Source organism: Capricornis sumatraensis, chromosome 20 (assembly GCF_032405125.1).
Source record: "Capricornis sumatraensis isolate serow.1 chromosome 20, serow.2, whole genome shotgun sequence".
Taxonomy (NCBI): domain Eukaryota; kingdom Metazoa; phylum Chordata; class Mammalia; order Artiodactyla; family Bovidae; genus Capricornis; species Capricornis sumatraensis.
In genome coordinates this window covers 66467117-66492421 of record NC_091088.1, presented here as the reverse complement: position 1 = coordinate 66492421, position 25305 = coordinate 66467117, and the positions used below count along the sequence as shown (strand labels likewise).

The 25305-nt window shown below is 45.8% G+C and overlaps 1 protein-coding gene and 1 pseudogene across 1 annotated transcript; both read right to left on the bottom strand.

The window, feature by feature from the left end:
• Positions 1–8305: 8305 nt before the first annotated feature.
• LOC138096481 (cationic amino acid transporter 3-like) lies at positions 8306–13250 on the bottom strand (annotated as a pseudogene).
• A 7090-nt stretch (positions 13251–20340) lies between these two features.
• LOC138096933 (cationic amino acid transporter 3-like) lies at positions 20341–25060 on the bottom strand. The gene is given in 11 exon segments (XM_068993166.1): positions 20341–20462; positions 20630–20738; positions 21011–21177; positions 21376–21575; positions 21765–21867; positions 21969–22108; positions 22278–22500; positions 22673–22785; positions 22992–23175; positions 23539–23697; positions 24682–25060. Coding segments are annotated over 11 exon segments (1899 nt in total).
• Between the last annotated feature and the right edge of the window lie 245 nt (positions 25061–25305).

The following is a 25305-nucleotide window of genomic DNA, read 5'->3' as shown; positions in this document are numbered from 1 at the left end:
TTCAGGGTGGATTTCTTTTAGGATTGACTGGTTTGATCTCCCTGCCATCCAAGGGACTCACAAGGGTCTTCCAAGCATTTTTTCTTCCCATCTTCCTGTGGGTTCTCTTCCTCCCATTTGAAGCCCCAGATCCCTACTCCTTTCCCCTTAGCTCAGGAGAAGATATGAGCCTCAATTGTTTGAATGTCTTGAGTCTCAGAATTTCTATGGGGCTCCCCTATGAAGCAAATGGAATCTCCTAATCTGTCTTTTTTTTTCTTTTCTTTTTTTTTTTGGCTGCACTGGGTCTTAGTTGCAGCACACAAGATCTTTCGTTGAGGTAGGTGGACTCAGTTGCAGCATATAGGGTCTAGTTTCCCAACCAGGGATCGAACCCAGGCTCCCTGCAATGTGGGCACAGAGTCTTAGCCACTGGACCACCAGGGAAGTGCCTGTTTGCCTGCCTTATGTCAGTTTAATTATTAAAGCAGCCAAAGAGCTTAGAAAAGGAAATTTCTGTCCCTACAGAAGCAAAACCTTTCGGCACAGTGCCTGATTCAAAGTATCTGCTTAATGGGCACGATCTGAGTGGATAAGAATGACGATTTCTTGGTTTTAACAAAATCAACCAGTTCTGCCATTTCAAATCCAGCTCTGCTATTTTTCAGCTAGCTGCTATTGCATGTGCTATATACCAACTTTGTCCTGCTTTTCTCTCTACCACTGGGAAAACTGTCCTTATGATCATTATTTCCTTGTGTCTTAGATAGGGATGAAGTGACTACGGGGCTTGGTGATCAGAAATCACAGACGCTACCTGTTTCCATGACGAAGATCGTAAAACCTGGTAGCTTCCTGTTCTGTTGCCTGAAGAGTGACATGGAATAGGGTCTCTGCTTTGGGGGAGAAGGAGATGGAATTTGTAGGGAGGGACAGACTCAAGCCCAGCTCAGTCAAAGCATCACAGCAGAGTGGCCTCCCAACTAACTGCCTGGAGGGACGAGGGACTAACCTTTACTCTGAATCAGGAATGACAGGACTGTTTCCGGCTGCTTTGGGGCATGAAATGTCCCTTCACTACACTGCTCTGCAGGGCTAGGCTGACCCAGTGACCACAAGTCACCATCAGGGGGCTTCCACCCCTGATACTCTGAAGTCCAAGTTTAACATTTTGATTCAGAGCAAGCATTCAAAGAGCCAGGACATTCTGATTAGAATCTTGGCTCCTCGAACACTACTGTGCCTTTGAACAAGCCATACACTTCTCTGGACCTGTGCAGAGAAGGTCTTCTTGCTCAAATGCTGCTGACAAACCCCTGTGCACCGTGAGTAGGAATGTAAAAAAAACTAAAAATGGAATTACCACATGATCCAGCAATTCCACTGCTGGCTGTACACCCAAAAGAACTGAAAATAGGATCTCAAAGAGACACTTGTACACCTATATTCATAGCAGCATTAATCACAATAGCTGAAAGTTAGAAGCAACCCAGATGTCCATCCTCAAAGAAATGGATAAACTTGATGAGGTCTATACATGCACTGAAATATTATTCAGCCTTGAAAACACTGACATTTCTGATACACGCTACAACATGGAGGAAACTTGAAAACATTATGCCAAGTGACATAATACAAATATTGTATGATTCTAGTTCTATGAAGTACTGAAAGCAGTCAACATCATAGAGGCAGAAAGTAGAATGGTGGGAACTTGCCTGGTGGTCCAGTGGTTAAGATGGCCTTGCAGTGTAGAGGAGACTGGTCAATTCCCGGTCTGGGGACTAAGACCCCCACATGCTGTGGGGCAGCTGAACCTGCAGACCACAACTACTGAGGCCCGTGTGCTCTGGAGCCCTCAAGACACGACTACAGAGTCCTTGCGTCACGATGAAAGATCCCGCATGAGGCAACTAAGACCAGGAGCAGCCATGTAAACACATCAACAAAAAAGAGAGTAGAATGGTGGTTCAGTAGAGGGAATAAATAGAAGTCATTATAAAATAAATAAATAGGAGTTATTATAAAATGGAGACACAGTTCCAGTTTTACAAGATGAAAAGAGTTCTGGAGATCAGAACTCTTACAATGTACATAACACCTAACATTACTGAACTGTACACTTAAAAATGGTCAAAATGGTAAATTCCCTGTTATGTGTATTTTGCCACCATTTAAAAAATTGCCACTAATGCTGAATAATAGAGTCAGCTTCACAGAGTTGCTGGGTGTAGCAAACCCAAAAGTAATATAGTATAAATCACCATACAGTTGCCCCTCACGAATACCCAACTCCACGAAGCTCAAGTTCCTTACAGTTGCCCCTGTATCTTCAGATGAGGCACCCACAGACACGGAGGGCAGACGGTATGTAGAAGACTGAAATTGGGGGTCCACCCATCCATTCACTGTATGAGGGTAATTATTAATATGGTTTGTACATAAGTCAAAAAAATAGGCTTAGATCATCAGGACACAGGTCCAATTATCCTCCATGCCCCCCACACACCTTTTTTTCACACACACTCCCAGCTCCCAGCTCTTGCTTTCATTGGAAAACGGGTCAGTCAGGGCCAGGCTGACCGCCCCCCAACCCTACATTCTGGGGTTGCAGGGGTCTCTTTGGGAGGATGTGAACTCAGCGCCCAGTCTCTCACAGAAGAGGGTGACCCCAGACTTACTGGATCCTCGGAGCAGAGCCTGGAGCACTGGTCAGTCACGGAGGCTGAGGTTAAGCCGTGCAGGGCTGGAGCTGAGACATCTCCAAGAACCAAAGCGGGGAGTCCTGAGCACAGAAGACAGTCCTCACCCCTGGGTTGTTGGGGTGGACATGGAGCTGGGCAGGCAGGGAGCATCTGCTGTGTTGCTATCAGCCCTGACTCCTCTGTGGTTACCCTTGGGGGAGGTTCTGAGAGGTTTATTTTATTGTGGTAAAACACACATAACATAAAATTGACCATTTTAACCATCTTTAAGTGTCTGAGCCAACCATATTAACTACACTCACCTTTAGTGCAACCAAACTCCAGGACTTTGTTTCATCTGGCAAAACTTAACCTCTGTATCCAGTAAGCAAAAATTCCCGTTTTCTCCTTCGGTTCCTTGCAATCACCCTTCTACTTTCTGTCTCTGTGAATCTGACTACACCAGGCACTTCATTCCGTGGAGTCCTGCGGTATTTGTCCTTTCCTGTCAGGCTCATTTCACTTAGAAGAATGTCCACAGTTCCCTTCCTTTCTAACGCTGAATAAACAGCACACACCATGTTCCTTGTACAGACTGCATTATCCATTTCTTGGTCAGCGGGCACTTGGGTTGCTTTCGTGTTCTAGTTATTGTGAATAATGCTTCTGTGAACATGAATGTACACATGTCACATGTGTGGTTTCAATTCTTCTGGGTACATCCTCAGAGGTAGAATTGCTGGGTCATATGGTTCTAAGATTTTTATCTGCTTGTGATGGAGAAGATGTTCACATATTGAGGTATGGGGAAGTCATTTTGGCTTATCCGTGGTTCAGCCTGAACTCTGTGTGAATTAAAACAGCCTGTCAGACCCTCACAGCACATCTGCTTTAACCACTGAGGTAAAGAACGTGTGTTTTGAAGATAAATATGAGTAACTCCTTTCTCACAGCATCCATGTTAACACTCCCTGGAAGATAAGGTTCCCTCCCCAGACACCAGGAAGCTTCAGTCTCGGTATGAACTAGGTCTGTCTCTTTTGAAATCTTGACAGAATACACTCTGTCATGTTGATGTATGTCCTTTGCTTGGATGAGGTAGAAGACTGCGCTGGACCCCACGCTTCAGCAGAGCATTTCCTCAGAGCTTTAGGGACACTGTCTCCCTTGAGGGCCACAGTTTGCCTCAAAGAAAACTCTTTCCTATTTCAGTTATGTACTTTTCATTGATCATTTCTGTGGACACTTGAACTCATTTGATCAAGGACCGTGAGAAATACGAGCTATAAGACTTGAGATCCCACTCAACCCTGCTCCCTCCCAGTCCTCTTACACGACTTGACCCCCCACAGTCTGCACCTGACCTGAGACACCCCATTGTGGGGACCTTCAAGCTCAGCTGTGCCCCAACCAGGAGAAGGCAGCTTAACATCTCTAATGTGAATTCAAACAATGCAAGCCTGGAACAAGCACCGTGCCTGCATCCTGCCTTGCACAAAGGGATGAAAGAGGATATGACTTGGTCCACTTCTTCAAGGAGCTGTTTTCTGGGAGAGCTGAGTATACACACACACACACACACACACACACACACACACACACACACACACATAGGTGACGCTAGTGGTAAAGAACGTGCCTGCCAAACTACCAGGGCAGGAGATGTAAGAGACAGCGTTCTATCCTTGGGTAAGGAAGATCCCCTGGAGAAGGGGATAGCAACCCACTCCAGTATTCTTGCTTGGAAAATCCCATGGACAGAGGAAGCTGGCTGGCTATAGTCCATGGGGCACGCAGAGTTGGACACGACTGAAGTGACTTAGCGCGCACACACACGCACACACACATGCATATATTTGTGTGTGTGTGTGTGTGTGTGTGTGTACATAGCTGTTGCCAGCCAAAATCTTGGCTTTCTCTGCCTACTGAAGCTGAAAAAAAATATATGGAGACAGACTTTGGAGGTAATAGAAAGGTGGCTTTAATTCTCAATTGGCAGAGAAGGAAATAAAGCAGGTTCATGCCTCAAGAACTGTGCCTCCCCTCCTAACCCCTAGAAGTATAGGGGTTTTTATAAGATGAAGGCTCGCAGTCAGGAGTCAGTGAAGAGGAATCAAGATGGTAGGATCTTGTCTTCTTCCTCTTGCATCCTTTCAAAAACCATCACAGGCTGGCGTCAGTAACCCAGTAATTGAGTCTGGCAGTTCAGTGGGTCTGCGGCCTTCTTTCTGAAACGTAGCAAGGTGAAAAGAGTGTCATAAGGGTAAGCAAAGGGTAATAAGTGTGAAGTGCAGAATCAGGGGCCAGAAAAGCAAAGCCAGTTACAGACATGCAGAGTTAGGAGCAGTTAAAGTTAAAGAAAAAAAAAAAAAAAGGAATGTTTAGGCCTGCTCACTGTTTTCTTTTTTCTTCTTTTTCTCAGGAAAGGGAAAGAGAAAAACGCACTCCGCTTTTTCCTTTTCACTGCCACATACCCAGCAATGGACTTGCTACATCATAGCGTAGTTCTATTTTTAGTTTTAAGAGACACCACCATACAGTTTTTTCTACAGTGGCTGCATCAACTTACACCCCTGCCTACAGTGTACATGGGTCCCATTTTGTCCAAATCCTAGCCAACCTTTGTCATTTCTGTCCTTTTTGATGACAGCCGTTCTGACAGGTGCAAGATGGCGTCTCTCGCGGTTTTGATTTGCATTTTCTTGATGATTAGCGCTGTTGAGCATCCTGTCATGTGTCTGTTGGCCGCAGCATTTCCTCTTTGAAAAATATCTATTCAGTGCTGCTCATGTTTTAGTTGGGTTGTTTGTTTGTTTCTTTGATGTTGAGTTGTATGAGCTGTTTATATATGTTGAACATTAATGTATCATTTGCAGATTTATCTTCTCCCATTCAGCAGAAGAACTGACTCACTGAAAGAGACCCTGATGCTGGGAAAGATCGAAGGTGCGAAGAGAAGGGGACAACAGAGGGTGAGCTGGTTGGATGGCATCACCGACTCGATGGACAAGTTTGAGCAAGTTCCAGGAGCTGGTGATGGACTGGGAGGGCTGACGTGCTGCAGTCCATGGGGTCGCAGAGTCAGACATGACTGAGCGACTGGACTGAACTGAAGTGTTAATTGCTCTGAGTCATGTCCGATTCTGCAATCCCATGGACAGTAGCCCACCAGGCTCCTCTATGCGTGGAATTCTCCGGGCAAGAATACTGAAGTGGGTTGCCATGTCTTCCTCCAGGGGATCTTCCTGACGCAGGGATCAAACCCAGATCTCCCATATTGCAGGCAGATTATGGTTTCGACCAAATAAGAGGCCAGTAGTGCATGTAAGTGCTTCCCAGGTGGCACTAGTGGTAAAGAACATGCCTGCCAGTGCAGGAGACAGAAGAGCTCTGGGTTCCATCCCTAAGTTGGGAAGATCCCCTGGAGGAAGACAGGGAACCCACCTCAGCATTCTTGCCTGGAGAATTCCATGGACACAGTCCACGGGGTCACAAAGAGTTGGAGACGACAGAACGGCTAACACTTTCACTTTCTTTCTGGGGGACAAAGATACCATATGCCGTGGAGCAACTGGACGGGAGAGCCACAACTACTGAGTCCACGTGCCACAGACGCACTCCATGCACTGAAAGGAGAGATCCTACGTGACGAATGAAGATCCTGCGCACTGCAGCTGGGACCCAAAGCAGCCAAATGAAAAATGAAAAAAAAAAAAAAAAACCACAATAGCACAGCCCTGTGGTGTGGAAGGGCCAGGATTCTGCCCTGCCCATTTGAGATATATACAATGATACTTTTGAGCTATGTTGCAGCTATCGAATGCCCCACCCAGGTGAAACAAGTTAACTGTACACTTCCCATGAACACATAGACCCCAGACCAGGTGGAATCAGAAGGTTGATGATGCTCATTCCCAGTGACCTCACACCCACCCATCAGAAGAATGTCTATTAGCTCATCATGTTCTCCTCTTTGAACAATTATTATAAACCTCCTCCTACCCCTTCCGTGTCAGGACACATGGTTTTGAGGGCATTCGCCTGCTTTTGCCCCCTTGGCTCTGTCTCCACCATTCAGTTTGGTACTTGGTTACAAAGGTTGGATTTAGGCTACCCGATCACATTGTATAGCTACCCAGGGCAATCTAATAACTTGTACCGTTTCTTGACCTCCTTCACTCCACTCCCATTGTTCCAACCAACAATCCTATACTTCATCATTACCAGCTTTCAGAATGTCCACACTCTAAATTTCAACATTCTGTTCTGCAGCAACAACTTTTTATCTTGTCTGTTTACTTTCACTTCCTGTCCTAGAGTCCCATGCAACTATAACCATTTATCAACCACCCATCACCTAAACCCCTTTCCCCCACTTCTAGCAATACAGTTTCATTTTTCAATTGAGAAGTTTTCTGGATCAACTCTACTGTGCGACTCTGAGTTTACAATAGAAAAGTAAAGAAAAACAATCATTTACACAATGTTACACTATGTCTCAATGAAGTGGGGGAAGAGATTTTTTCTGTAATGATCATTTTGTTGATATGAATGATCTACTTTATCTGTTGTTAATCTCTTTTTCAAGAGTCTACATTGTCTGATAGGAAAATAACTACCCTAGCTTTCTGCTGTTACTGTTTACAGTGTGTCTGTTGCCTTCCTTTTCCTTCCAATCTGTTTGCCCTAATATTGCAAGTGTAACTCTTGACACAACATATAGTACCTGAGTTTCCTTCCCATGAGGCAGTCTCTGGTGCTTTTCCTGCAAAGAGCCGCAAGCAGGATCCTCTTACCTGCCGGTTAATATTTTGTTTCTTCCTCTGGATGTTGATTATATCATGGTACTTTCTTTATGAAAGTTCATCTTGCTACACATTTGTGAAGACTGAACTTTTCATTATGCATATTATGCTATTAAAAGTTTATTTAAAAAACATACATATACAACACCAGTGTGATTTTGTCCACTGCCAGTAAGTATAGAGCTTTAAATGCATACACCATCACAGTCTGTCAGGGAACGTTTAATTTTAAGGATTCCTATATGTTGTTTTCTGTTTCTCAAGGGCCTTCTGTTCCCTATCAGTTCCTGGAAAACACAAACGAGCAGAGCTGCACCAAGTTCTCAGGACTGAGGTCATGAGGTGGAACGCATACATGGATTCCTTTCAGTAACCTTTTTACTTTTCTGTAAAACTACTTAGTCACCTTCCTATTTCCAATACGTGGGTTGTCTTCTGGCCCTGTGACGATTGCTGTTCCCCTAGTTACTGTTGTTATGGACCTATGACTATTGTTATTCTCTTAGTTACTGTTAAGCATCTGGTTTTGGTGTTTTTTACTCAACTTTATTTTTCTGCCTAAAGCTTCCTTGTATAACAATATATAAGCACACGCTGTCATGAATAAAGTACCCTTGTTCCACTAGACACTTGGGTCCCCCACGTTCTTCTTTTCTTCGCCTTCTTTTTGTCGACTCCTGTCCCCCGGTTCCAGTCTGTCAAGAAGACCATAACAACAGTCCACAGACTCAAATGTCCCTTGAACCAGAAGATAACTGCAGTGCCTAGAGGGATTCCACACAGCATCAATGTCCTGTGGTTACAGAATGCTTTTGTAAAACACCAGGGATGTTTTTGTCAAGTCTGAGAAGTGGAGGCTGGTGGCTGTGGCTCATCATTCCCCGCCAGGCTGTGTTGGATCCTGTATCCAAAGTATATGACAAATCCTAGTAGGGAAATGAGACGGTGAGAAGGGAAAGTAGGAGCTCTCATCACTTACAAATATCTAATAGACCTCCTAGTACGGTGTCTGACAAACTTTTGGAGACAAGATAGTAGGAAGAGTATTGGGTTCAGTCACACCTCTTTATCCCGGAAAGTCACTTACCAATTGCATTCCAGATGCCAAATTGGATCCAGGCCCCAGAGGTGATCTGCATCATCAGGGAAACGTTCACAAAGATGCTCACCAGTGGGAGGGCAGGCAGAGCAGGGACCTGTGGGCAGAGTCAGTTTATCCCTGGACACAGTCCAGACGTCTGAAAGGGAGACCCTACCCAACGTGGGTGAGAAGACTCGAGTCCTTTTCAGGCTGTGTGTTCAGTGCCTGCTGAGATTGTGTATGTAAAGCACTCTGTGTGGAACTGGGAAAGGTCCATTAGTTTCAGCAACTTCTCTTCTTCTCTGGACCAGGAGAGGATGTTTAGACCTCAAAGCATGCAGACTTCATTCACTGAAGGTGGACACTTTGGACACATAAGGTCACCTACCTTGAAATAAAGGGGAGAGGGGTCCTGGGGCTGCCTCCAGATGATGACAGTGACCCCAGTGATGATGAGCAGCAGCAGCACAGCCACTGTTGTGAGCACGGGGTCTCCAGAGAACACTTGGCTGGGCCACTGGGCCAGGATCAGGCTCAGGATGCTCAGCAGGAGAACTGCAAGGGTCAAGGAGGAGGAGAACAGGCTGGACCCAGAAGCCAAATGTAACAGCGCCTTGGGTCACACCCCGTTCCAAAGCTCCTCACCCCAGGAAGGGACATTGTATCTCCAAGGCTTTTCAATTTCCAAAATACACATTCCCACCACCTCCTGTCACTTTTAGAAGATGACCAAAGAGAAATCCCACTGCTCACCAAGCAGGAAGACACATCCATAGACAATCTGGCTAGATTTCTGGGTGGGGATGGTGCTGGCAGGGAACCACAGACTCTTTAGGAAGTTTGACATTCCTGCTTCAGGTATAGATCCTGAAGCACTTTCTTCAATTACAGGCCCCCTCTCAGTTTCTTCCTCTGTTTTCTTACTTGTGCTGAATTTCTGATCTGCCTGGTACCTGAATTAGAGGTATTAAAGCAATATTAAGAGTAGCCCCTACTGATCCAACATCACACAATCTATTCCCCATCTGTGCTGCATTAAGCAGAGCAGGATTTGAGAAGGCATCATATGAGATGACTACCTCCCTATAATTCCCACAAGTCTGAGACCCGCAGTCAAAGTGCAGTGGAGTCTCACCTGAGGACAAGCACAGAAAAAGCCACAAAGGTGTAAGCAAGCACGATCCCAATTAACATGAATTCCACAATATCACGGAGCTCGAAGGGTAATGCCATGATTGCTAGAATGAGGGTGGGAGAAGGGAATGAGAAACCACTGGAAAAGTCCAGGTGAGGGGAACTGATTAGAGAAGGAGTGGGTTCTGCTTATTTACCTGCAAGAGTTCCAGAAGCCAGGATGGCCATGATGGGGCTGTGGGTACCAGCATGGATCCAGCCAAGTCCCCGGAAAAGGAGCCTGTCATCTGCCATTGCACAGATCAACCAAGACAAGACAAACATGGCTCCAAGGAGGCTGGATAAGAACATGGGCACATGTGGAGAAGCAGGACAGACCGGCCATCTGCTCCCGAGTCCATGTGAGGTGTCCTTCCCTCTTGTCTCTCAGTCCCAAGGAACAGGATTCCTGAGCATCTGACCGTAGATGGGGAGGAACCCAGGGCACTGACCTGTATAAAAGGGTACATAGGAAGACGACAGCCGTGACCTATCCAGCAGGGGCCCACCCGACATGGACAAAGCCTGTGGCCGAGGATTGTAGTGATGAATCTGGTAGTGGCACACCATGAGGGTGAGCGCCACCAAGACACCCGAGTACGCCAAAAAGCAGATGAAGATGGAGATCACCACGCTCAAGGGGACGGAACGCTGAGGATTTCGAGCTTCTCTCCCTGCAGAATGGGTGGAAGTACTGGGTCAGGAAACACACTGGAGTGAAAGTGCAAAACCCCCTCCCTCACGCACCTCCACAAGCAGGCTCACCTTCTACCCGTCCCTAAGCCCAAGGGGAGCCCAAACCATGCCCAGACCCCCAACGGGACATACAGTGACCTTGTTACCTTTAGTGACAATGACATCAAAACCAAAATATGATCTGAAAACTACAGCTGCTCCATGGAGAATCCCTTCAAAGCCAAAAGGCACAAACCCTCCAGAACCCAGAGGGCCCAAGCTATGGTGAGAGAAGGAACGAGGACGAACATGGGTGAGGTGAGTTCAGCCATCTCTACCGGACTTCTCTGTTAACACCACAAGTCCAAGGCTCCAGGACCACCATCACCTGGATCCATCAGCCTAGGTCTCTCGAGTCCCCACCATGTTGTCAGCCCAGCACACCCTCACCCCTCACACGTGTTACTAAGGGCAAGGATACCCTCCAGTCCTATAGATGTCACTGGGTCCAGATGTGTTTTTGTAGTCCTGTTCTGTGAGCTGCCAGTTGTGCAGGTCTCCCTTAATGAAGCCAGAGATGATCATGAAGATTGGAATCAAAATATTCAAGCTTGTGAACACTTTGATAATCCAGGCTGACACAGGAACTCCAAGAACCAGTACTCCTTGGATAAGATGGAATAGGAAGCATCCAAAATAAATAAATATATAAAGACAGAAAGCAGACTAGTGGTCACCAGGATCTGGGAGTTTTTGGACCGGGATCGAGGTGGCAGATGGACAGTGACTGCTCAGGGGGTACCGGGTTTCCTTTTCAGGTGATGAAAATCTCTGGAACTAGGTGGAGGGCATGATTGTACAACACTGTGAATTTGCTAGATGTCACTGAGTGCACCCTTTATGATGGTTAATTTCTTACTATGGCAATCATCTCACAACAGGGGGGATCTAAAAAAATCATGACATTGTGTACCTTGAATTTAGATAATTGTTTATGTCAAATATATCTCAATAAAGGTGGGAAAGTATTAAAATTGTTAATTTTACACCATGAGAATTTCATCTCCATTGAAAAAACATCTTCGGTCTCAATAGAGAGGAAGGAACTTTTTTGGTCTAAGGAAATGATTCTGAGCAGGCATAATTTTGCCTTCCAAGGGACATTTGGCACTGTCTGGGGACATTCTCAGTATCTCAGTTTGGGGGAATGGGCATCAGGGGTGTCTAGTGGGTAAAGGCCAGGGTTGTTGCTCAAAACTCTATAATGACTTGGAAAAAAAAAAAAAAAAAAAACCACCTTACAATGCACAGGACAACCCCACACCAAAGAACGATCCAGCCCAGAATCTCTACTGCCAAGGGCAGAAAACGACCAGCTATGTCCTCCCTTTCTGTCTCTCATATCCCAGACCCTTCTTCCCGTTCTAAGCCCCCCACCATTCCACCACTCCAAGCCTTCCACCCTACTTCCCCCTCCACACCTCACTCTTCTATCACTGACCCCTTCTCACCAGTAATCAGTAGCAGCAGGCCCAGCGCGACAAAGTCGGGGAACGTGGCGAGGGCAGAGGGCATATACAGAGAGAAGGTTACTTCTAACGCCTGAGAGATGTGGTTCCCAGTGAGGCTGTCGAAGGCGATGCTCCAGGCCTTGGCCACACAGGCAGTGCCTGCAGTGGTAAGAGGAATATTCAGTAACACATACAAACACACATCCTCTGCTATGTGCCTTGGGATGTATTTAAAAAAAATAAAATAAAATAAGCAAAAACCCTAATCTCAAAGTTTCTCTTCATGGGGAGAAGGGAGAGAGGGAAGGGGAAAGCAGATCCAAATGATTCACAAAATACATCAACTGGTTAATACACTGAAGTGAGGTGAAGTGAAGTCGCTCAGTCGTGCCCAACTCTTTGCGACCCCATGGACAGTAGCCTGCACCAAGCTCATCCATCCATGGGATTTTCTAGGCAAGAGTACTGGAGTGGGTTGCCGTTTCCTTCTCCAGGGACTCTTCCTGACCCAGGGATCAAACCCAGGTCTCCCACATTGTAGACAGACGCTTTACCGTCTGAGCCATCAGGAAGTCCCTAATATACTGAGAGGAGATCAATGTTATATAAGAAAAGAACACGGGGAAGTGGGACCAGGAGGGCAGGGAGATGAGGGTGAAATGTAAAATCTAGAGATAATGGAAAATCCCACAAAGACAACAGCTGAGCAGAGACTTCAAGATGGTGAGGGGGTGAGCCTGTGGACCATGTCTCCTTCTCATCTACCCTCTACAGTTCCCTTTCCTCTGAGTTCTTGGTCCATCATTTAAGCAAAACAGGACAGAGCTGAGTAGAAAGAAGTTGAAAAGGGTTTGGCCACTATTACCAGCTTCCAGCTGCAATAGCAAGGGGTTTATGAATGAGTAAGACCCCAATATCACCTCCCTGTTTCTGGATCTTCAGCCCACATCTTCCCTCTACCCATCATCTCACCAACAAATAAGGACAAAATGAGGTTCCAGCCAATGACAAAGGCACACAGTTGTCCCATGATGACATAGCTATGGAGATACACAGAATCAAAGCGTGGTATCCGGGCCCCCAGCTCAGCATAGCAGAGCCCGAACAGTACAGAAGACAGCGAGTCCACCAAGAAGCAGATGACAACTGATGGTCCAGCTATGAGCTTGGCAATGAAGCCAATCAAGACTTACACGCAGGCTCCCAGGCTTCTGCCCACACCCAAGACAACCAGATCTAGGATGTTCAGATGAGCCATGGGACTCTCAGATTCTTCCATGGGCTCCAGCGGCCGCCTGCAGACCAGCTTCTGACCAAACTGGCGAACATGCTGACACAGCATCCTAGACATAGTTGAGGAGATCACGGTCTGCTGAGAAAACAAGACACAGAGCCATCAAGAATGTCCATCCTAAACAAGGTCCTGCTGCGTAACCCAGGAAACTCTATTCAATATCCTGGGATAAACCACAATGGAAAAGAGTATCAAAAGACACCAAAATACATATGTAGAACTGAATCCCTTTGCCGGACAGCCAAAGTTAATCCATTCTAAATCAACTTTACTTCAATAAAATAAATTTTAGAAGAAAGAATGTCCATCTACCCTTGGCCCTGGGAGTCCAATTCCACAAAGCGATGGAGTGTTAGGGAAGTGAGTGACTAGTGAGTCACTCAGTCGTGTCTAACTCTTTGTGACCACATGGGCTGTAGCCCACTAGGGCCAGGCTCCTCTGTCCATGGGATTCTCCAGGCAAGAATACTGGATTGGGTTGCCATTTCCTTCTCCAGGGGATCTTCCTGACCCAGGGATTGAACCCAGGTCTCTTATGTCTCCTGAATTGCAGGCAGATTCTTTACCATCTGAACCACCAGGAGAGTGACGGGGAGCAGGTGGTAAACTTGCCCAGGACACATTGGGCAAGTTCTCCATCTCTGAGCTTTGGTTCCTTAAGCATAAATACATCTTTTAATATGTTTCAAAGTTACTGGGAGGCTGGCTGAAGAGAAGTTGGGGGAGCAGAAAACATCACCCTAAAATGTGTCACTTTGGCTTGTGGGTGGTTTTGAGCTGAACACAATTAAGATGCTGCAGACTCAAAAAAAAAAAAAATCTTTTTTCCTCTCACTTTATGGCTCAAAATCATTTAGATTAGGCAACCTATGCCAGGACCTATTACCAGGGATAACTTTTTAATCTCAGAAAGACTCTCCTGCATGGAGCTGCAAACATTTTTTCCCAAGCATTCGTTCTCCCCATTTTTCTGTAAGTTGTCTTCTTCCCTTTTGAAGCCCCAGATCCCTACTTCCTTCTCCTTAGCTCAGGGAAGTGTATAACCTGATTGTGTTTGTGCCTCAGAATTTTTATGGGCCCACCATATGAAGCAATTTGAATGCGTTAACCCCGATGCTAGGAAAGATGGAGGGCAGGAAGAGAAGGGGGTGACAGAGGATGAGATGGTTGGATGGCACTGTCGACTCGATGGACATGAATTTGAGCAAACTCCAGGATACAGTGCAGCACAGGGAAGCCTGGCAGGCTACAGTCCATGGGGTCTCAAAGAGTCAGACACAGCTTAGTGACTGAACAACAACAACACTTAAAAGGGCTAAGCTGGTAAATTTCATGTAACTTGTATTATGCCGCCATTGTTTAAATTGCTACCAATGGTAAATAACAGAACTGGCTTCACGGAGTTGCTGGGGGTGTGTGTGTTAGTTGTTCAGTCTCATCCGACTCTTTGTGACCCCACGGACTATAGCCTGCCGGGCTCCTCTGTCCACGGGATTCTCCAGGCAAGAATACTGGAACGGGTTGCCATTTCTGTCTCTAGGGAATCTTTGAGACTCGGGGATCAAAACCAGGTCTCCTGCATTGCAAGCAGATTCTTTACCATCTGAGCCACCAGGGCTGGGTGTAGCAAACCCAAAAGTAATTTAATATAAATCAGCAAACTGTCACCCCTCATGAATACCCAAATCCATGGTGCCCAAGTTCCTTGCAGTCACTCCTGTATCTTCAGATGAGGAACCCACAGACACGGAGGACAGAGAGTATAGTGAAGACGGAAATCAGGGGTCCACGTGTCGCATTCACTGTTTAAGGGTAATTATTGCTATTATTTGAATCAAAAATATTCACATATTGCCAGGACACTGGTGCAATCACCCCCCTCCTCCCCCACACACCTTTTTTTCACACACATTCCCAGCTCCTGCTTTCATGTAGAAAATGGGTCTCTCCACCCTCAGGCTGGAGCCAGGCTGATCCCCCAGCACTCTGGGGTTGCAGAGGTCTCTTTGGGAGGACGTGAACTCAGCTCCCTGTCTCCCACAGAAGAGGGTGACCCGAGACTTACTGGATCCTTGGAGCAGAGCCTGGAGCACTGGGTCAGTCACGGAGGCTGAGGGTAAGCCGTGCGGGGCTGGAGCTGAGACATCTCCAAGAACCGAAGCGGGGAGTCCTGAGCACAGAAGACAGTCCTTAACCCTGGGTTGTTGGGGTGGGGATGGGGCTGGGTGGGTGGGGACCATCTGCGGTGTTACTATCAGTCCTGACTCTTCTGCGGTTACCCTCAGGGAATAGTTCCAGGATGATTTTTGTTGCAGTATAATATTCATAAAATAAAATTGACCATTTTAACCATCTTTATGTGTCCAGTTCAATCGCATTCAGTACATTCACATTTTGTCCAACTAAACTCCAGGACTTTTTTCATCTGGCAAAACTTTAACTCTGCACCCATTCATCAACAATTCCCCCTTTCTCCTTCACAGTTCCTGGCAATCACCATTTTGCTCTCTGTCTCTGTGAAACTGACCACTCCATGTCCTTTACTTAAGTGGAATCACAGAATATTAGTCATTTCCTGTCAGGATGATATCACTTAGTAAAATGTCCACCAGATTCCTCTATGTTGTAACATGTGTTGGAATTCCCTTCCCTTTTTAACATTAAAGAATATTCTATCACTACACACTTGGCTTAGCCTTTCTTGGGCAATGGCATTTGGCTTGCTTTCGTACTTTAGTTGCTGTGAATAATACTGCAGTGAACAGGCATTTACAACTATCTCTTCCAGAGTGTGCTTTAAATTCTTTTGGATATATTCTCAGAAGTAGAATTGCTGGATCATACAGTTCTAAGATTTTTATATCCAGTGATGGAGAAAATATTCACATATTGAGGAATGAGGAAGTCATTTTGGCTCATCCATGGTTCAGCCTGATCTGTGTGTGAACTAAGACAGCCTGTCCAACGCTCGCAGCTCATCTGCTTTAACCACTGAGGTAAAGAGAGTCTGTTTTGAAGATAAGGATGAATCACTCCCTTCTCATGGCATCCATGTTAACACTCCCTGAAAGATGAGGCTCCCTTCCCAGACACCAGGGACCTGTTGCCTCGCTGTCTCTGCACTGTCTGTCTCTTTTGAAACCCTGAAGGAATACACCCTGTCATGCTGATGTGTGAGCTTTGTTTGGATGAGGTGTAAGACTGTGCTGGAAACCATGCTTCAATGGAGCAGCTTCCCAGAGCTATAGGGACACTGTCTCCCTTGCTATAGTCCTCAGTTTGGCTCAGATAAAACTCTTTTCTATTCCTATTACGGATAGTTTATTTCTGTGGACACTTGAACTCATTTGATCATCAAGAACCCTGAGAAGTGTGGGCTGTGAGACTCAGGACCCCACTTAACCCTGCTCCCCCCCAGTCCTCTTCTGCGACTCTCCCCACAGTCTGCACGTGACCTGACACACTCCAGTGTGGGGGACCCCAAGCCTAGCTGTGCCTGAATCAAGAGAAGGGGAGTTTAAAATCTCTGAGGTTAATTCTAGCAATGAAAGCATTATAACAAGCATTGCGTATGTGTCCAGCCTTGCCCAAAGGGATGGAAGAGGATGAAGTGGAATGCGACTTAGTCCTCTTCTTCAAGCAGCTCTGTTTGCTGGGAGAGATGGGTATAAAGGCAGAAGAGAAACAGGAGGTAAGGGGTAAGGATGAATACTTCACTGCACTAGGCACAATTATATCCCCCATAAATTTATCCTAAATTATGTGACACATCTATATTTAATAAACAAATAAAGCTTCTTAATTGTCTACTGGAAACCCACATTTACCTTGCCACCCTGCATTTTGTCTGGCTACCCTACACTGATTGCCAAAGAAGTTCGATGATAAGGAGAGCAAAAATTTACTTTGGCTCGGGATTTCACTGGTGGTCCAGTGGTTAAAACTACATGCTTCCACTGCAGGGGCACAAGTTCCATCCCTGGTCAGATACTAAGATCCCACTTATCCCAAGGCCAAAAAGAAAAGTCTTTTACTTTGGCTATATACAGACTTCCTAAATCAATCAGATGCACCTTTATTTCATTGATTTATTTTTTAATGGCAGAACCTTTTTCTTTAGAAATGCTATTTTTTTGTTTCTTTATTTTTGGGTGCACTTGGTCTTTGTTGCAGTGCACGGGCTTCTCACTGTGGTTGGCTTCTCTTGTTGTGGAGCAAGGACTCTGGGCACTCGAGCTTCAGTAGCTGCAACTCTAGAGGACAGGCTCAACAGCTATGGTCCAAGGGCTTAGCTACTCCACGCCATGTGGGATCTTCCCGGACCCGGCATTGAATTCCTGTCTCCTGCATTGGCAGGTGGACTGAGTCATCAGAGAAGCCCCTCCTCCATCTACTTTTAAATTCATCTAATAACTTGCACTCAGTTTCTTGACCTCCATCCCTCCTTCACTCTACTTCAGTTGTTTGACAGTCCTATGTTTCATTTTACCAATGTCTTGAACATCCATAAATCTCAGTTTAAAGCGTCCTGTTCTGCAGCAATAGTTTTTATCCTGTTTTTCTAGTTTCACTTTCTTTTTGTTTTACCCAATTATGATCATTTATCAATCAATCATTACCTATGACCCCTTTTTCCCACCTCTAGCAATGCAGGAATTTTGTTAGTGCTTTCTTATTTTTCAATTAAGAACTCTTCTTCATCAATTCTATTGCATGACTCTAAGAGTCTGCAATAGAAAAGTAAAGAAAAATTATCACAATGTTACACTGTGTCTCAATAAAGCTAGAGGAAAACAAAAAAATAATTATTTCTCTTCATCATGATGAAAGGATCCACTTTATCTTTTATTATTTTCTTTTTTTCAAAGTCTACTTTGACAGTAATATAGCTACCCTACTTTCTTATGTAACTGTTTGCACAAGGTATCTGTTCTTTCCTTTTACTTCCAGCCTATTCATGCAACACTGGGCTGGAAGAATCACAAGCTGGAATCAAGATTGCCGGGAGAAATATCAATAACCTCAGATATGCAGATGACACCACCCTTATGGCAGAAAGTGAAGAGGAACTAAAAAGCATCTTGATGAAAGTGAAAGAGAAGAGTGAAAAGTTGGCTTAAAGCTTATCATTCAGAAAACTAAGATCATGGCATCTGGTCCCATCACTTCATGGGAAATAGATGGGGAAACAGTGGAAACAGTGTCAGACTTTATTTTTGGGGGGGGGGGGGAGGTTCCAAAATCACTGCAGATGGTGATTGCAGCCATGAAATGAAAAGATGCTTACTCCTTGGAAGGAAAGTGATGACCAACCTAGACAGCATATTCAAAAGCAGAGACATTACTTTGCCAACAAAGGTCCGTCTAGTCAAAGCTATGGTTTTTCCAGTGGTCATGTATGGATGTGAGAATTGGACTGTGAAGAAAGCTGAGTGCCGAAGAATTGATGCTTTTGAACTATGGTGCTGGAGAAGACTCTTGAGAGTCCCTTGGACTGCAAGGAGATCCAACCAGTCCATTCTAAAGGAGATCAGTCCTGGGTGTTCATTGGAAGGACTGATGCTGAAGCTGAAACGCCAATACTTTGGCTACCTCATGCAAAGAGTTGACTCATTGGAAAAGACCCTAATGCTGGGAAGAATTGATGGCAGGAGGAGAAGAGGATGACAGAGGATGAGATGGTTGTATGGCATCACCGACTCGATGGACATGAGTTTGGGTGAACTCTGGGAGTTGGTGATGGACAGGGAGGCCTGGCATGTTGTGATTCATGGGGTCGCAAAGAGTCTGACATGACTGAGTGACTGAACTGAACTGAACTAAACTATTTGTACCCTAATATTTAAAGTGTAACACACACAACACATATTAATAGTTATCTGAGTTTCCTTCATATGGGGCAGTCTCCGGGTTCTTGCTGAAAGCAAGCATAAAGAAAATGTGCCATAAGATACGATCAACCTTAAGTGCAGGTTTAATATTTTATTTCATCTTCTAGTTGTTGGTTAGATTGTTGTACTGTCTTTGTGAAAATTCACCATGCTGCACACTTAATGAAGCCTGCACTTTTTGTATGCATATTATGCTCTGAGAAGTTTACCTGAAGTTATACAATATTAAAGATATTTTGTCCTCTGCTGGGCTCTAAATGCATCCCACCTTCACAATCCATAGAGACTCAGAGTGCCCCTTGAACCAGAAGATCCTCCAGTACATGGAGAGATTCCAAACAGCCTTTATGTCCTGTGGTTAAGATGATTCACCGCTAGGAATATTTTCTTTCTTTTTACCATGCTTGCTACTGCTGCTGCCAAGTCGCTCCAGTCATGTCCGACTGTGTGAGACCCCATAGACGGCAGCCCACCAGGCTCCCCCATTCCTGGGATTCTCCAGGCAAGAACTCTGGAGTGGGTTGCCATTTCCTTCTCCAATGCATGAAAGTGAAAAGTGAAAGTGAAGTCACTCTGTCGTGTCCGACTCTTCGAGACCCCATGCACTGCAGCCCACCAGGTTCCCCCATCCATGGGATTTTCCATACAAGAGTACTGGAGTGGGGTGCCATTACCATGCTTGGTCATTTTTATTTTAAAAACAATTTTATTGAAGTATAGTTGATTTATAATGTTGCGCTGGTTTCTGCTGTACAGCAAAGTGAATCAGTTATACATATACATATATCCACATTTTTTTTAAGATTCTTTTCCATTTAATCCATTACAGAGTATGAACAAGAGTTCCTTGTGTTCTACAGTAGTTCTTATTAGTTATCTATTTTTGTATGTATATGTATTACTGTATGTATATGTTCATCCCAATCTCCTAGCTTGTCCTTCCACCCCTTCCACCTCTAGTAACCACGAATTAGTTTTCCACATCTGTGACTCTATTTCTATTTTGTAAATAATTTCATTTGTACCATTTTTTTAGGATCTGCATATAAGCAATATCATATCATATTTGTCTTTCTCTGACTGATTTGCTTCACTCAGTATGACAATCTCTAGGTCTACGCACATTGCTGCCAATGGCGTTATTTCATTGTTTTTAATAGCTGAGTAATATTCAATTGTATACATGTACCACGTCTTCTTTACCCATTCCTCTGCTGATGGACATTTAAGTTGCTTCCACGTCTTGGCTATTGTGAATAAGCACTAGGGATATCGCCATCAAGAGTCTGGGAGATGGAAGCTGGTGGCTGTTGATCACAGTTCTACCCTGAGCTGTATCGGATCCCATATCCAAAGTATATGACAAATCCTAGTAGAGAAATGAGATGATGAGAAGGGAAAGTAGGCACTCTCCTCACTTACTAATGCCCAGTAGACCTCCTGTTATGGCTTCTGACAAAGTTTGGGGCAGACATAGCAGGAAGAGGGTTGGGTTCAGTCACTCAATAGTAGTTTTTATCCCAGAAAACCACTTACCAATGGCATTAGCGATGCCAAATTGGGTCCAGGTCCAAGTGTTTATCTTTGTCATCAAGTAGACATTCATAAAGATGCTCACCAGTGGGAGGACAGGCACAGCAGGGACCTGTGGGCAAAGTCAGTCCACACCTGAACCCACCCTGGATGTCTGAGACATGACCCATACCCAACATGGGTGAGAAGACTCCAGTCTTATTCCAGCTGTGTGTTCATTGCCTACTCAGATTCAGTACCTAAAACACTTAGCATGGATCAGCAAAAGATCCATGTTTTAGAAATTCCCCTTCTTCTCTGGTCCAGAAAAGAATGTTTAGACCACAAAGCATGCAGACTTCATTCACTCAAGGTAGACACTTTGGGCACATAAGGTCACCTTACCCTGAACATAAGAGGACTGGGGTCCTGGGGCTGCCTCCAGATGATGACCGTGACCCCAGTGATGAGCAGCAGCAGCAGCACAGCCACTGTTGTGAGCACGGGGTCTCCAGAGAACACCTGGCTGGGCCACTGGGCCAGGATCAGGCTCAGGATGATTATCAGGAGAACTGCAGGGGTTAAGGTGGAGGAGAACAGTTTCAACTCCAGAAGCCAAATAGATCAAGAGGTTGGATCATATCCCTCCCAAAACTGCCCACCTCAGGAAAAGCCATCATATCTCCAAGATTCCTCAACTGATAAAATATATGTTCCCAACCTATCTTGTCAATTTCAAAATACCACCAAAGTGAGATCCGACTGCTCACCAAGCAGGAAGGCACATCCATAGACAATCTGGCCAGATTTCCGGGTGGAGATGGTGCTGGGAGGGAACCACAGACTCTTTAGAATGTTTGAGGTTCCTGCTTCAGGTTCAGAGTCCAAAGGATTTCCTTCAAGTGTAGGCTCCATCTCAGTTTCTTCCTCTGTTTTCTCATTCTTGACAAAATTTTGACTTGGTTGGTACCTTAATTAAAGGTACAAAGGCAATATTAATAGCAGCTCCTACTCATGGAACATCATGCAGTCTATTAAAATCTTTCTGGACTTCAGCCCAGCAGGACAATTATGAGGCAGGATGAAGGTAGAAGACAATTACCTCCTCATCAATCCCCATGAGTCTAAAACCCTCAGCCAACATATAGTGAATTCTCACCTGAGGATAAGGACAGAAAATGTCCCGAGGGTATAAGCAAGCAGGACCCCAGTTAAGATGAGTTCAATGATATCACGGAGTTCAAAGAGTAATGCCATGACCCCTAGAATGAGGGCACGAACAAGGTGGGGAGGGAGTGAAAACCAGTATAAACATCCAAGGTAAGAAATTTGACTGAAGAAGGAGTGGGCTTTGTTTACTTACCTGCAAGAAGTCCAGAAGCCGCTATGGCCATGACAGGGGTGCCTGTACGGGCGTGGATCTGGGCAAGATGCCGGAAAAGGAGCCTGTCATCCGCCATTTCACGGACCAACTGAGACATGAAAAACATGGCGCCCAGGAGGCTGGAAGGCAAAATGGGAACATGTGTGAGGATGTAGAGAATCAGGACAGAGTGAGGCCTCTCTTCCCTGTCTACATGTCATAATGCATCTTGCTCTCTTGTCTCTCAATGCCAAGGGACAGGATACCTAAGAATCTGACAGTTGTCAGGGGGAAAACCATGGCACTGACCTGTATAAAAGAGCACACAGGAAGACAACAGCCATGACATATCTGGCCGGGTCCCACCCAACGTGGAGAAAAGCCTGTGGGAAAGGGCTGTAGTGATGAATCTGGTAGTAGGGCACCATGAGGGTGAGCGCCGCTAAGAAACCAAAATACATCAAAAAGCAGATGAAGACGGAGATCACTATGCTCAAGGGGATGGAACGCTGAGGATTTCGGGCTTCTTTGCCTGCAGGATGGAAGGAAATACTGGATCAGAAAAACATACTGGAATGAAATCAGAAAATCCTCTTTCCTTTTGCACCTCCAAAATCTAGGTGCAATCTTCTACCAACTCCTATGCCCAGGGGCAACCCAAACTGTGCCCACACCACTGATGGGACACTCCATGACCATGTTACCTTTAGTGAGAATGGCTTCAAAACCAAAATATGCGTAGAAACACAGAGCTGCTCCTTGAAGAATCCCATCAAGGCCAAAGGGCACAAACCCTCCAGAGCCCAGAGGCCCCAAGCTATGGTGAGAGAAGGAATGAGGAAGAAGGGGGGTGAGGTGAGTTCAGCCACCTCTACTGGATCCTCCCTCAAGACCACAAGTCCTGGGTTCCAGGATCCCCGTTATCTGGATCCGCCAGCCCAGCTCTCTTTAGTCCCCATCATGTTCCCAGCTCTACCCACAGCCCTCACTTCCACCCAAGTGCATTTCTATGGCCAAGAGTACCCTCCAGTCCTATAGATGTCACTGGATTCAGATGCGTTTCTGTAGTCCTCTTCTGTGAGCTGCCAGTTGTGCAGGTCTCCCTTAATGAAGCCAGAGATGATCATGAAGATTGGAACAAAAACATTCATGCTTGTGAACACTTTGATAACCAGGGATGACATACGAGCTCCTGGAACCAGTACTCCTGTGGTAAAGATGGAATATGAAGCATCCAGAATAATCAAATGCATAGACACAGAAAGCAGACTAGTAGTTGCCAAGGGACTGGGGGGCAGAGGGTACCAAGGATGCTACTCGATGCCCAACAATGATTTTTCAAAACCTACAATGCACAGGACAGCGCCGCCCTCTGCACCCCTCACCCCCCCGCCAAGAATGATCCAGCCTGAATTGTCAGTGGTGCCAAGGATAGAAGCAGTGTGTGTCATCCTCTCCTGCCACCTTTCCTTCCAGTCCTAACCCCCCACATTCTGCCACCCAAGCCTTTCCCTCCCCAGCTCCTGCTCCACACCCCACTCTTCTCATCCTGTCTCTGTCCCCTTCTTACCAATCATCACCAGCACCAGGGCAAGAGCAACAAAGTCTGGGAACGTGGCCAGGAAAGAGGGCATATACGGAGAGAAGGTCCCCTCTAAAGCCTGAGAGATGTGGTTCCCAATCAGGCTGTCAAAGATGATGCTCCAGACCTTAGCCACACAGGTAGTGGCTGCATGGAGGAAGAAGAAGGAATATTCATTAACAAAATTAAGTACTCCTCTACCTAGTACCATGGGATATCTTAAAAAAAAAAAAAAAAAAAAGGACCAAGTACTAAATCTCAAAGCATATCTCTTCTTGGGGTGAGAAGAGCAGGCCCAGATAATTCACAAAATAGGTCAACTACTCAATATGCTGCTGCTGCTGCTGCTAAGTCACTTCGGTCGTGTCCGACTCTGCGCAACCCCATAGACGGCAGCCGACCAGGCTCCCCGATCCCTGGGATTCTCCAGGCAAGAATACTGGAGTGGGTTGCCATTTCCTTCTCCAATGCAGGAAAGTGAAAAGTGAAAGTGAAGTCGCTCAGTCGTGTCCGACTGTTAGCAACCCCATGGACTACAGCCTACAGGCTCCTCTGTCCAAGGGATTCTCTAGGCAAGAATACTGGAGTCGGGTGCCATTGCCTTCTCCAAAGCATGAAAGTGAAAAGAGAAAGTGAAGTCGCTTGGTCATGTCCAACTCTTCGCGACCCCATGGACTGCAGCCTACCAGGCTCCTCCATCCATGGGATTTTCCAGGCAAGAGTACTGGAATGGAGGAGGAAGTAAATATTATGCGAGGAAAGAACAGAAGGAAATAGGAACAGAGGGACTGCGAGATGAGGGTTGAAAATTCAAACATAGGGGTAAAGGAAAATCCTACAAAGACAACTGACCGAAGATTTCAATCTGTTGAGGGGATGAGCCTGGGGGATATGCCTCTCTCTTATCCAGGGAACTCCCTACATTTCCCTGTCCTCTGGGTTCTGGGTCCATCATTTAAGGCAAATAGGACAGAGCTGAGTAGAATGACATTGTGGGGTTTTCCTGCCATTATTATGCACTTCACCTCTGCAGGTTCAATAACTAAGTTCTCATGAAAGAGCGAAGACCCCAATCCTGTCTCCCAGTTTCCAGATCTTAAGCCCACATTTTCCCACTCCCCATCCTCTTACCAACAAATAAGGACAGAATGAGGTTCCAGCCAGTGATGAAGGCATACAGTTGTCCCATGGTGACGTAGCTGTAGAGATACACAGAACCAGAACGTGCTACCCTGGCCCATAACTCTGCATAGCAGAGCCCACACATCACACAAGACAGGGCGGTCACCAAGAGGGAGATGATGATAGCTGGTCCAGCTATGTATTTGGCCACTGCACCAGCCACGATGTATATGCCAGCTCCCAGGCTTCCGCCCACACCCCAGATGACCAGGTCTAGAATGTTCAAATAAGTTGTGGGACTCTCAGTCTCCTCTACGGGGTCCAACAGCCGCCTTTGGACCAACTTCTGACCCAATCGGTGAACATACTGATACAGCAGCCTCAACATAGCTGAGGAGGCTCAGACCTGGTGAGAAAGAAAGACACAAAGTCACCTAGAATGTCCATGCCTCCCTTGGCCCTGAGAGTCCAGTTCCATGAAGCAACGGAGTGATGAGGGGCAGGTGATGAAAGGACACATGGGGCAAGTTCTGCATCTCTGAGTTTTGGTTTCTTCAAACATAAATAGGACTTTTTACATGTTTTAGTTTTTGGAAAGTTTGCTTGAAGAGAAGTGAGGGGGAGCAAAATCCA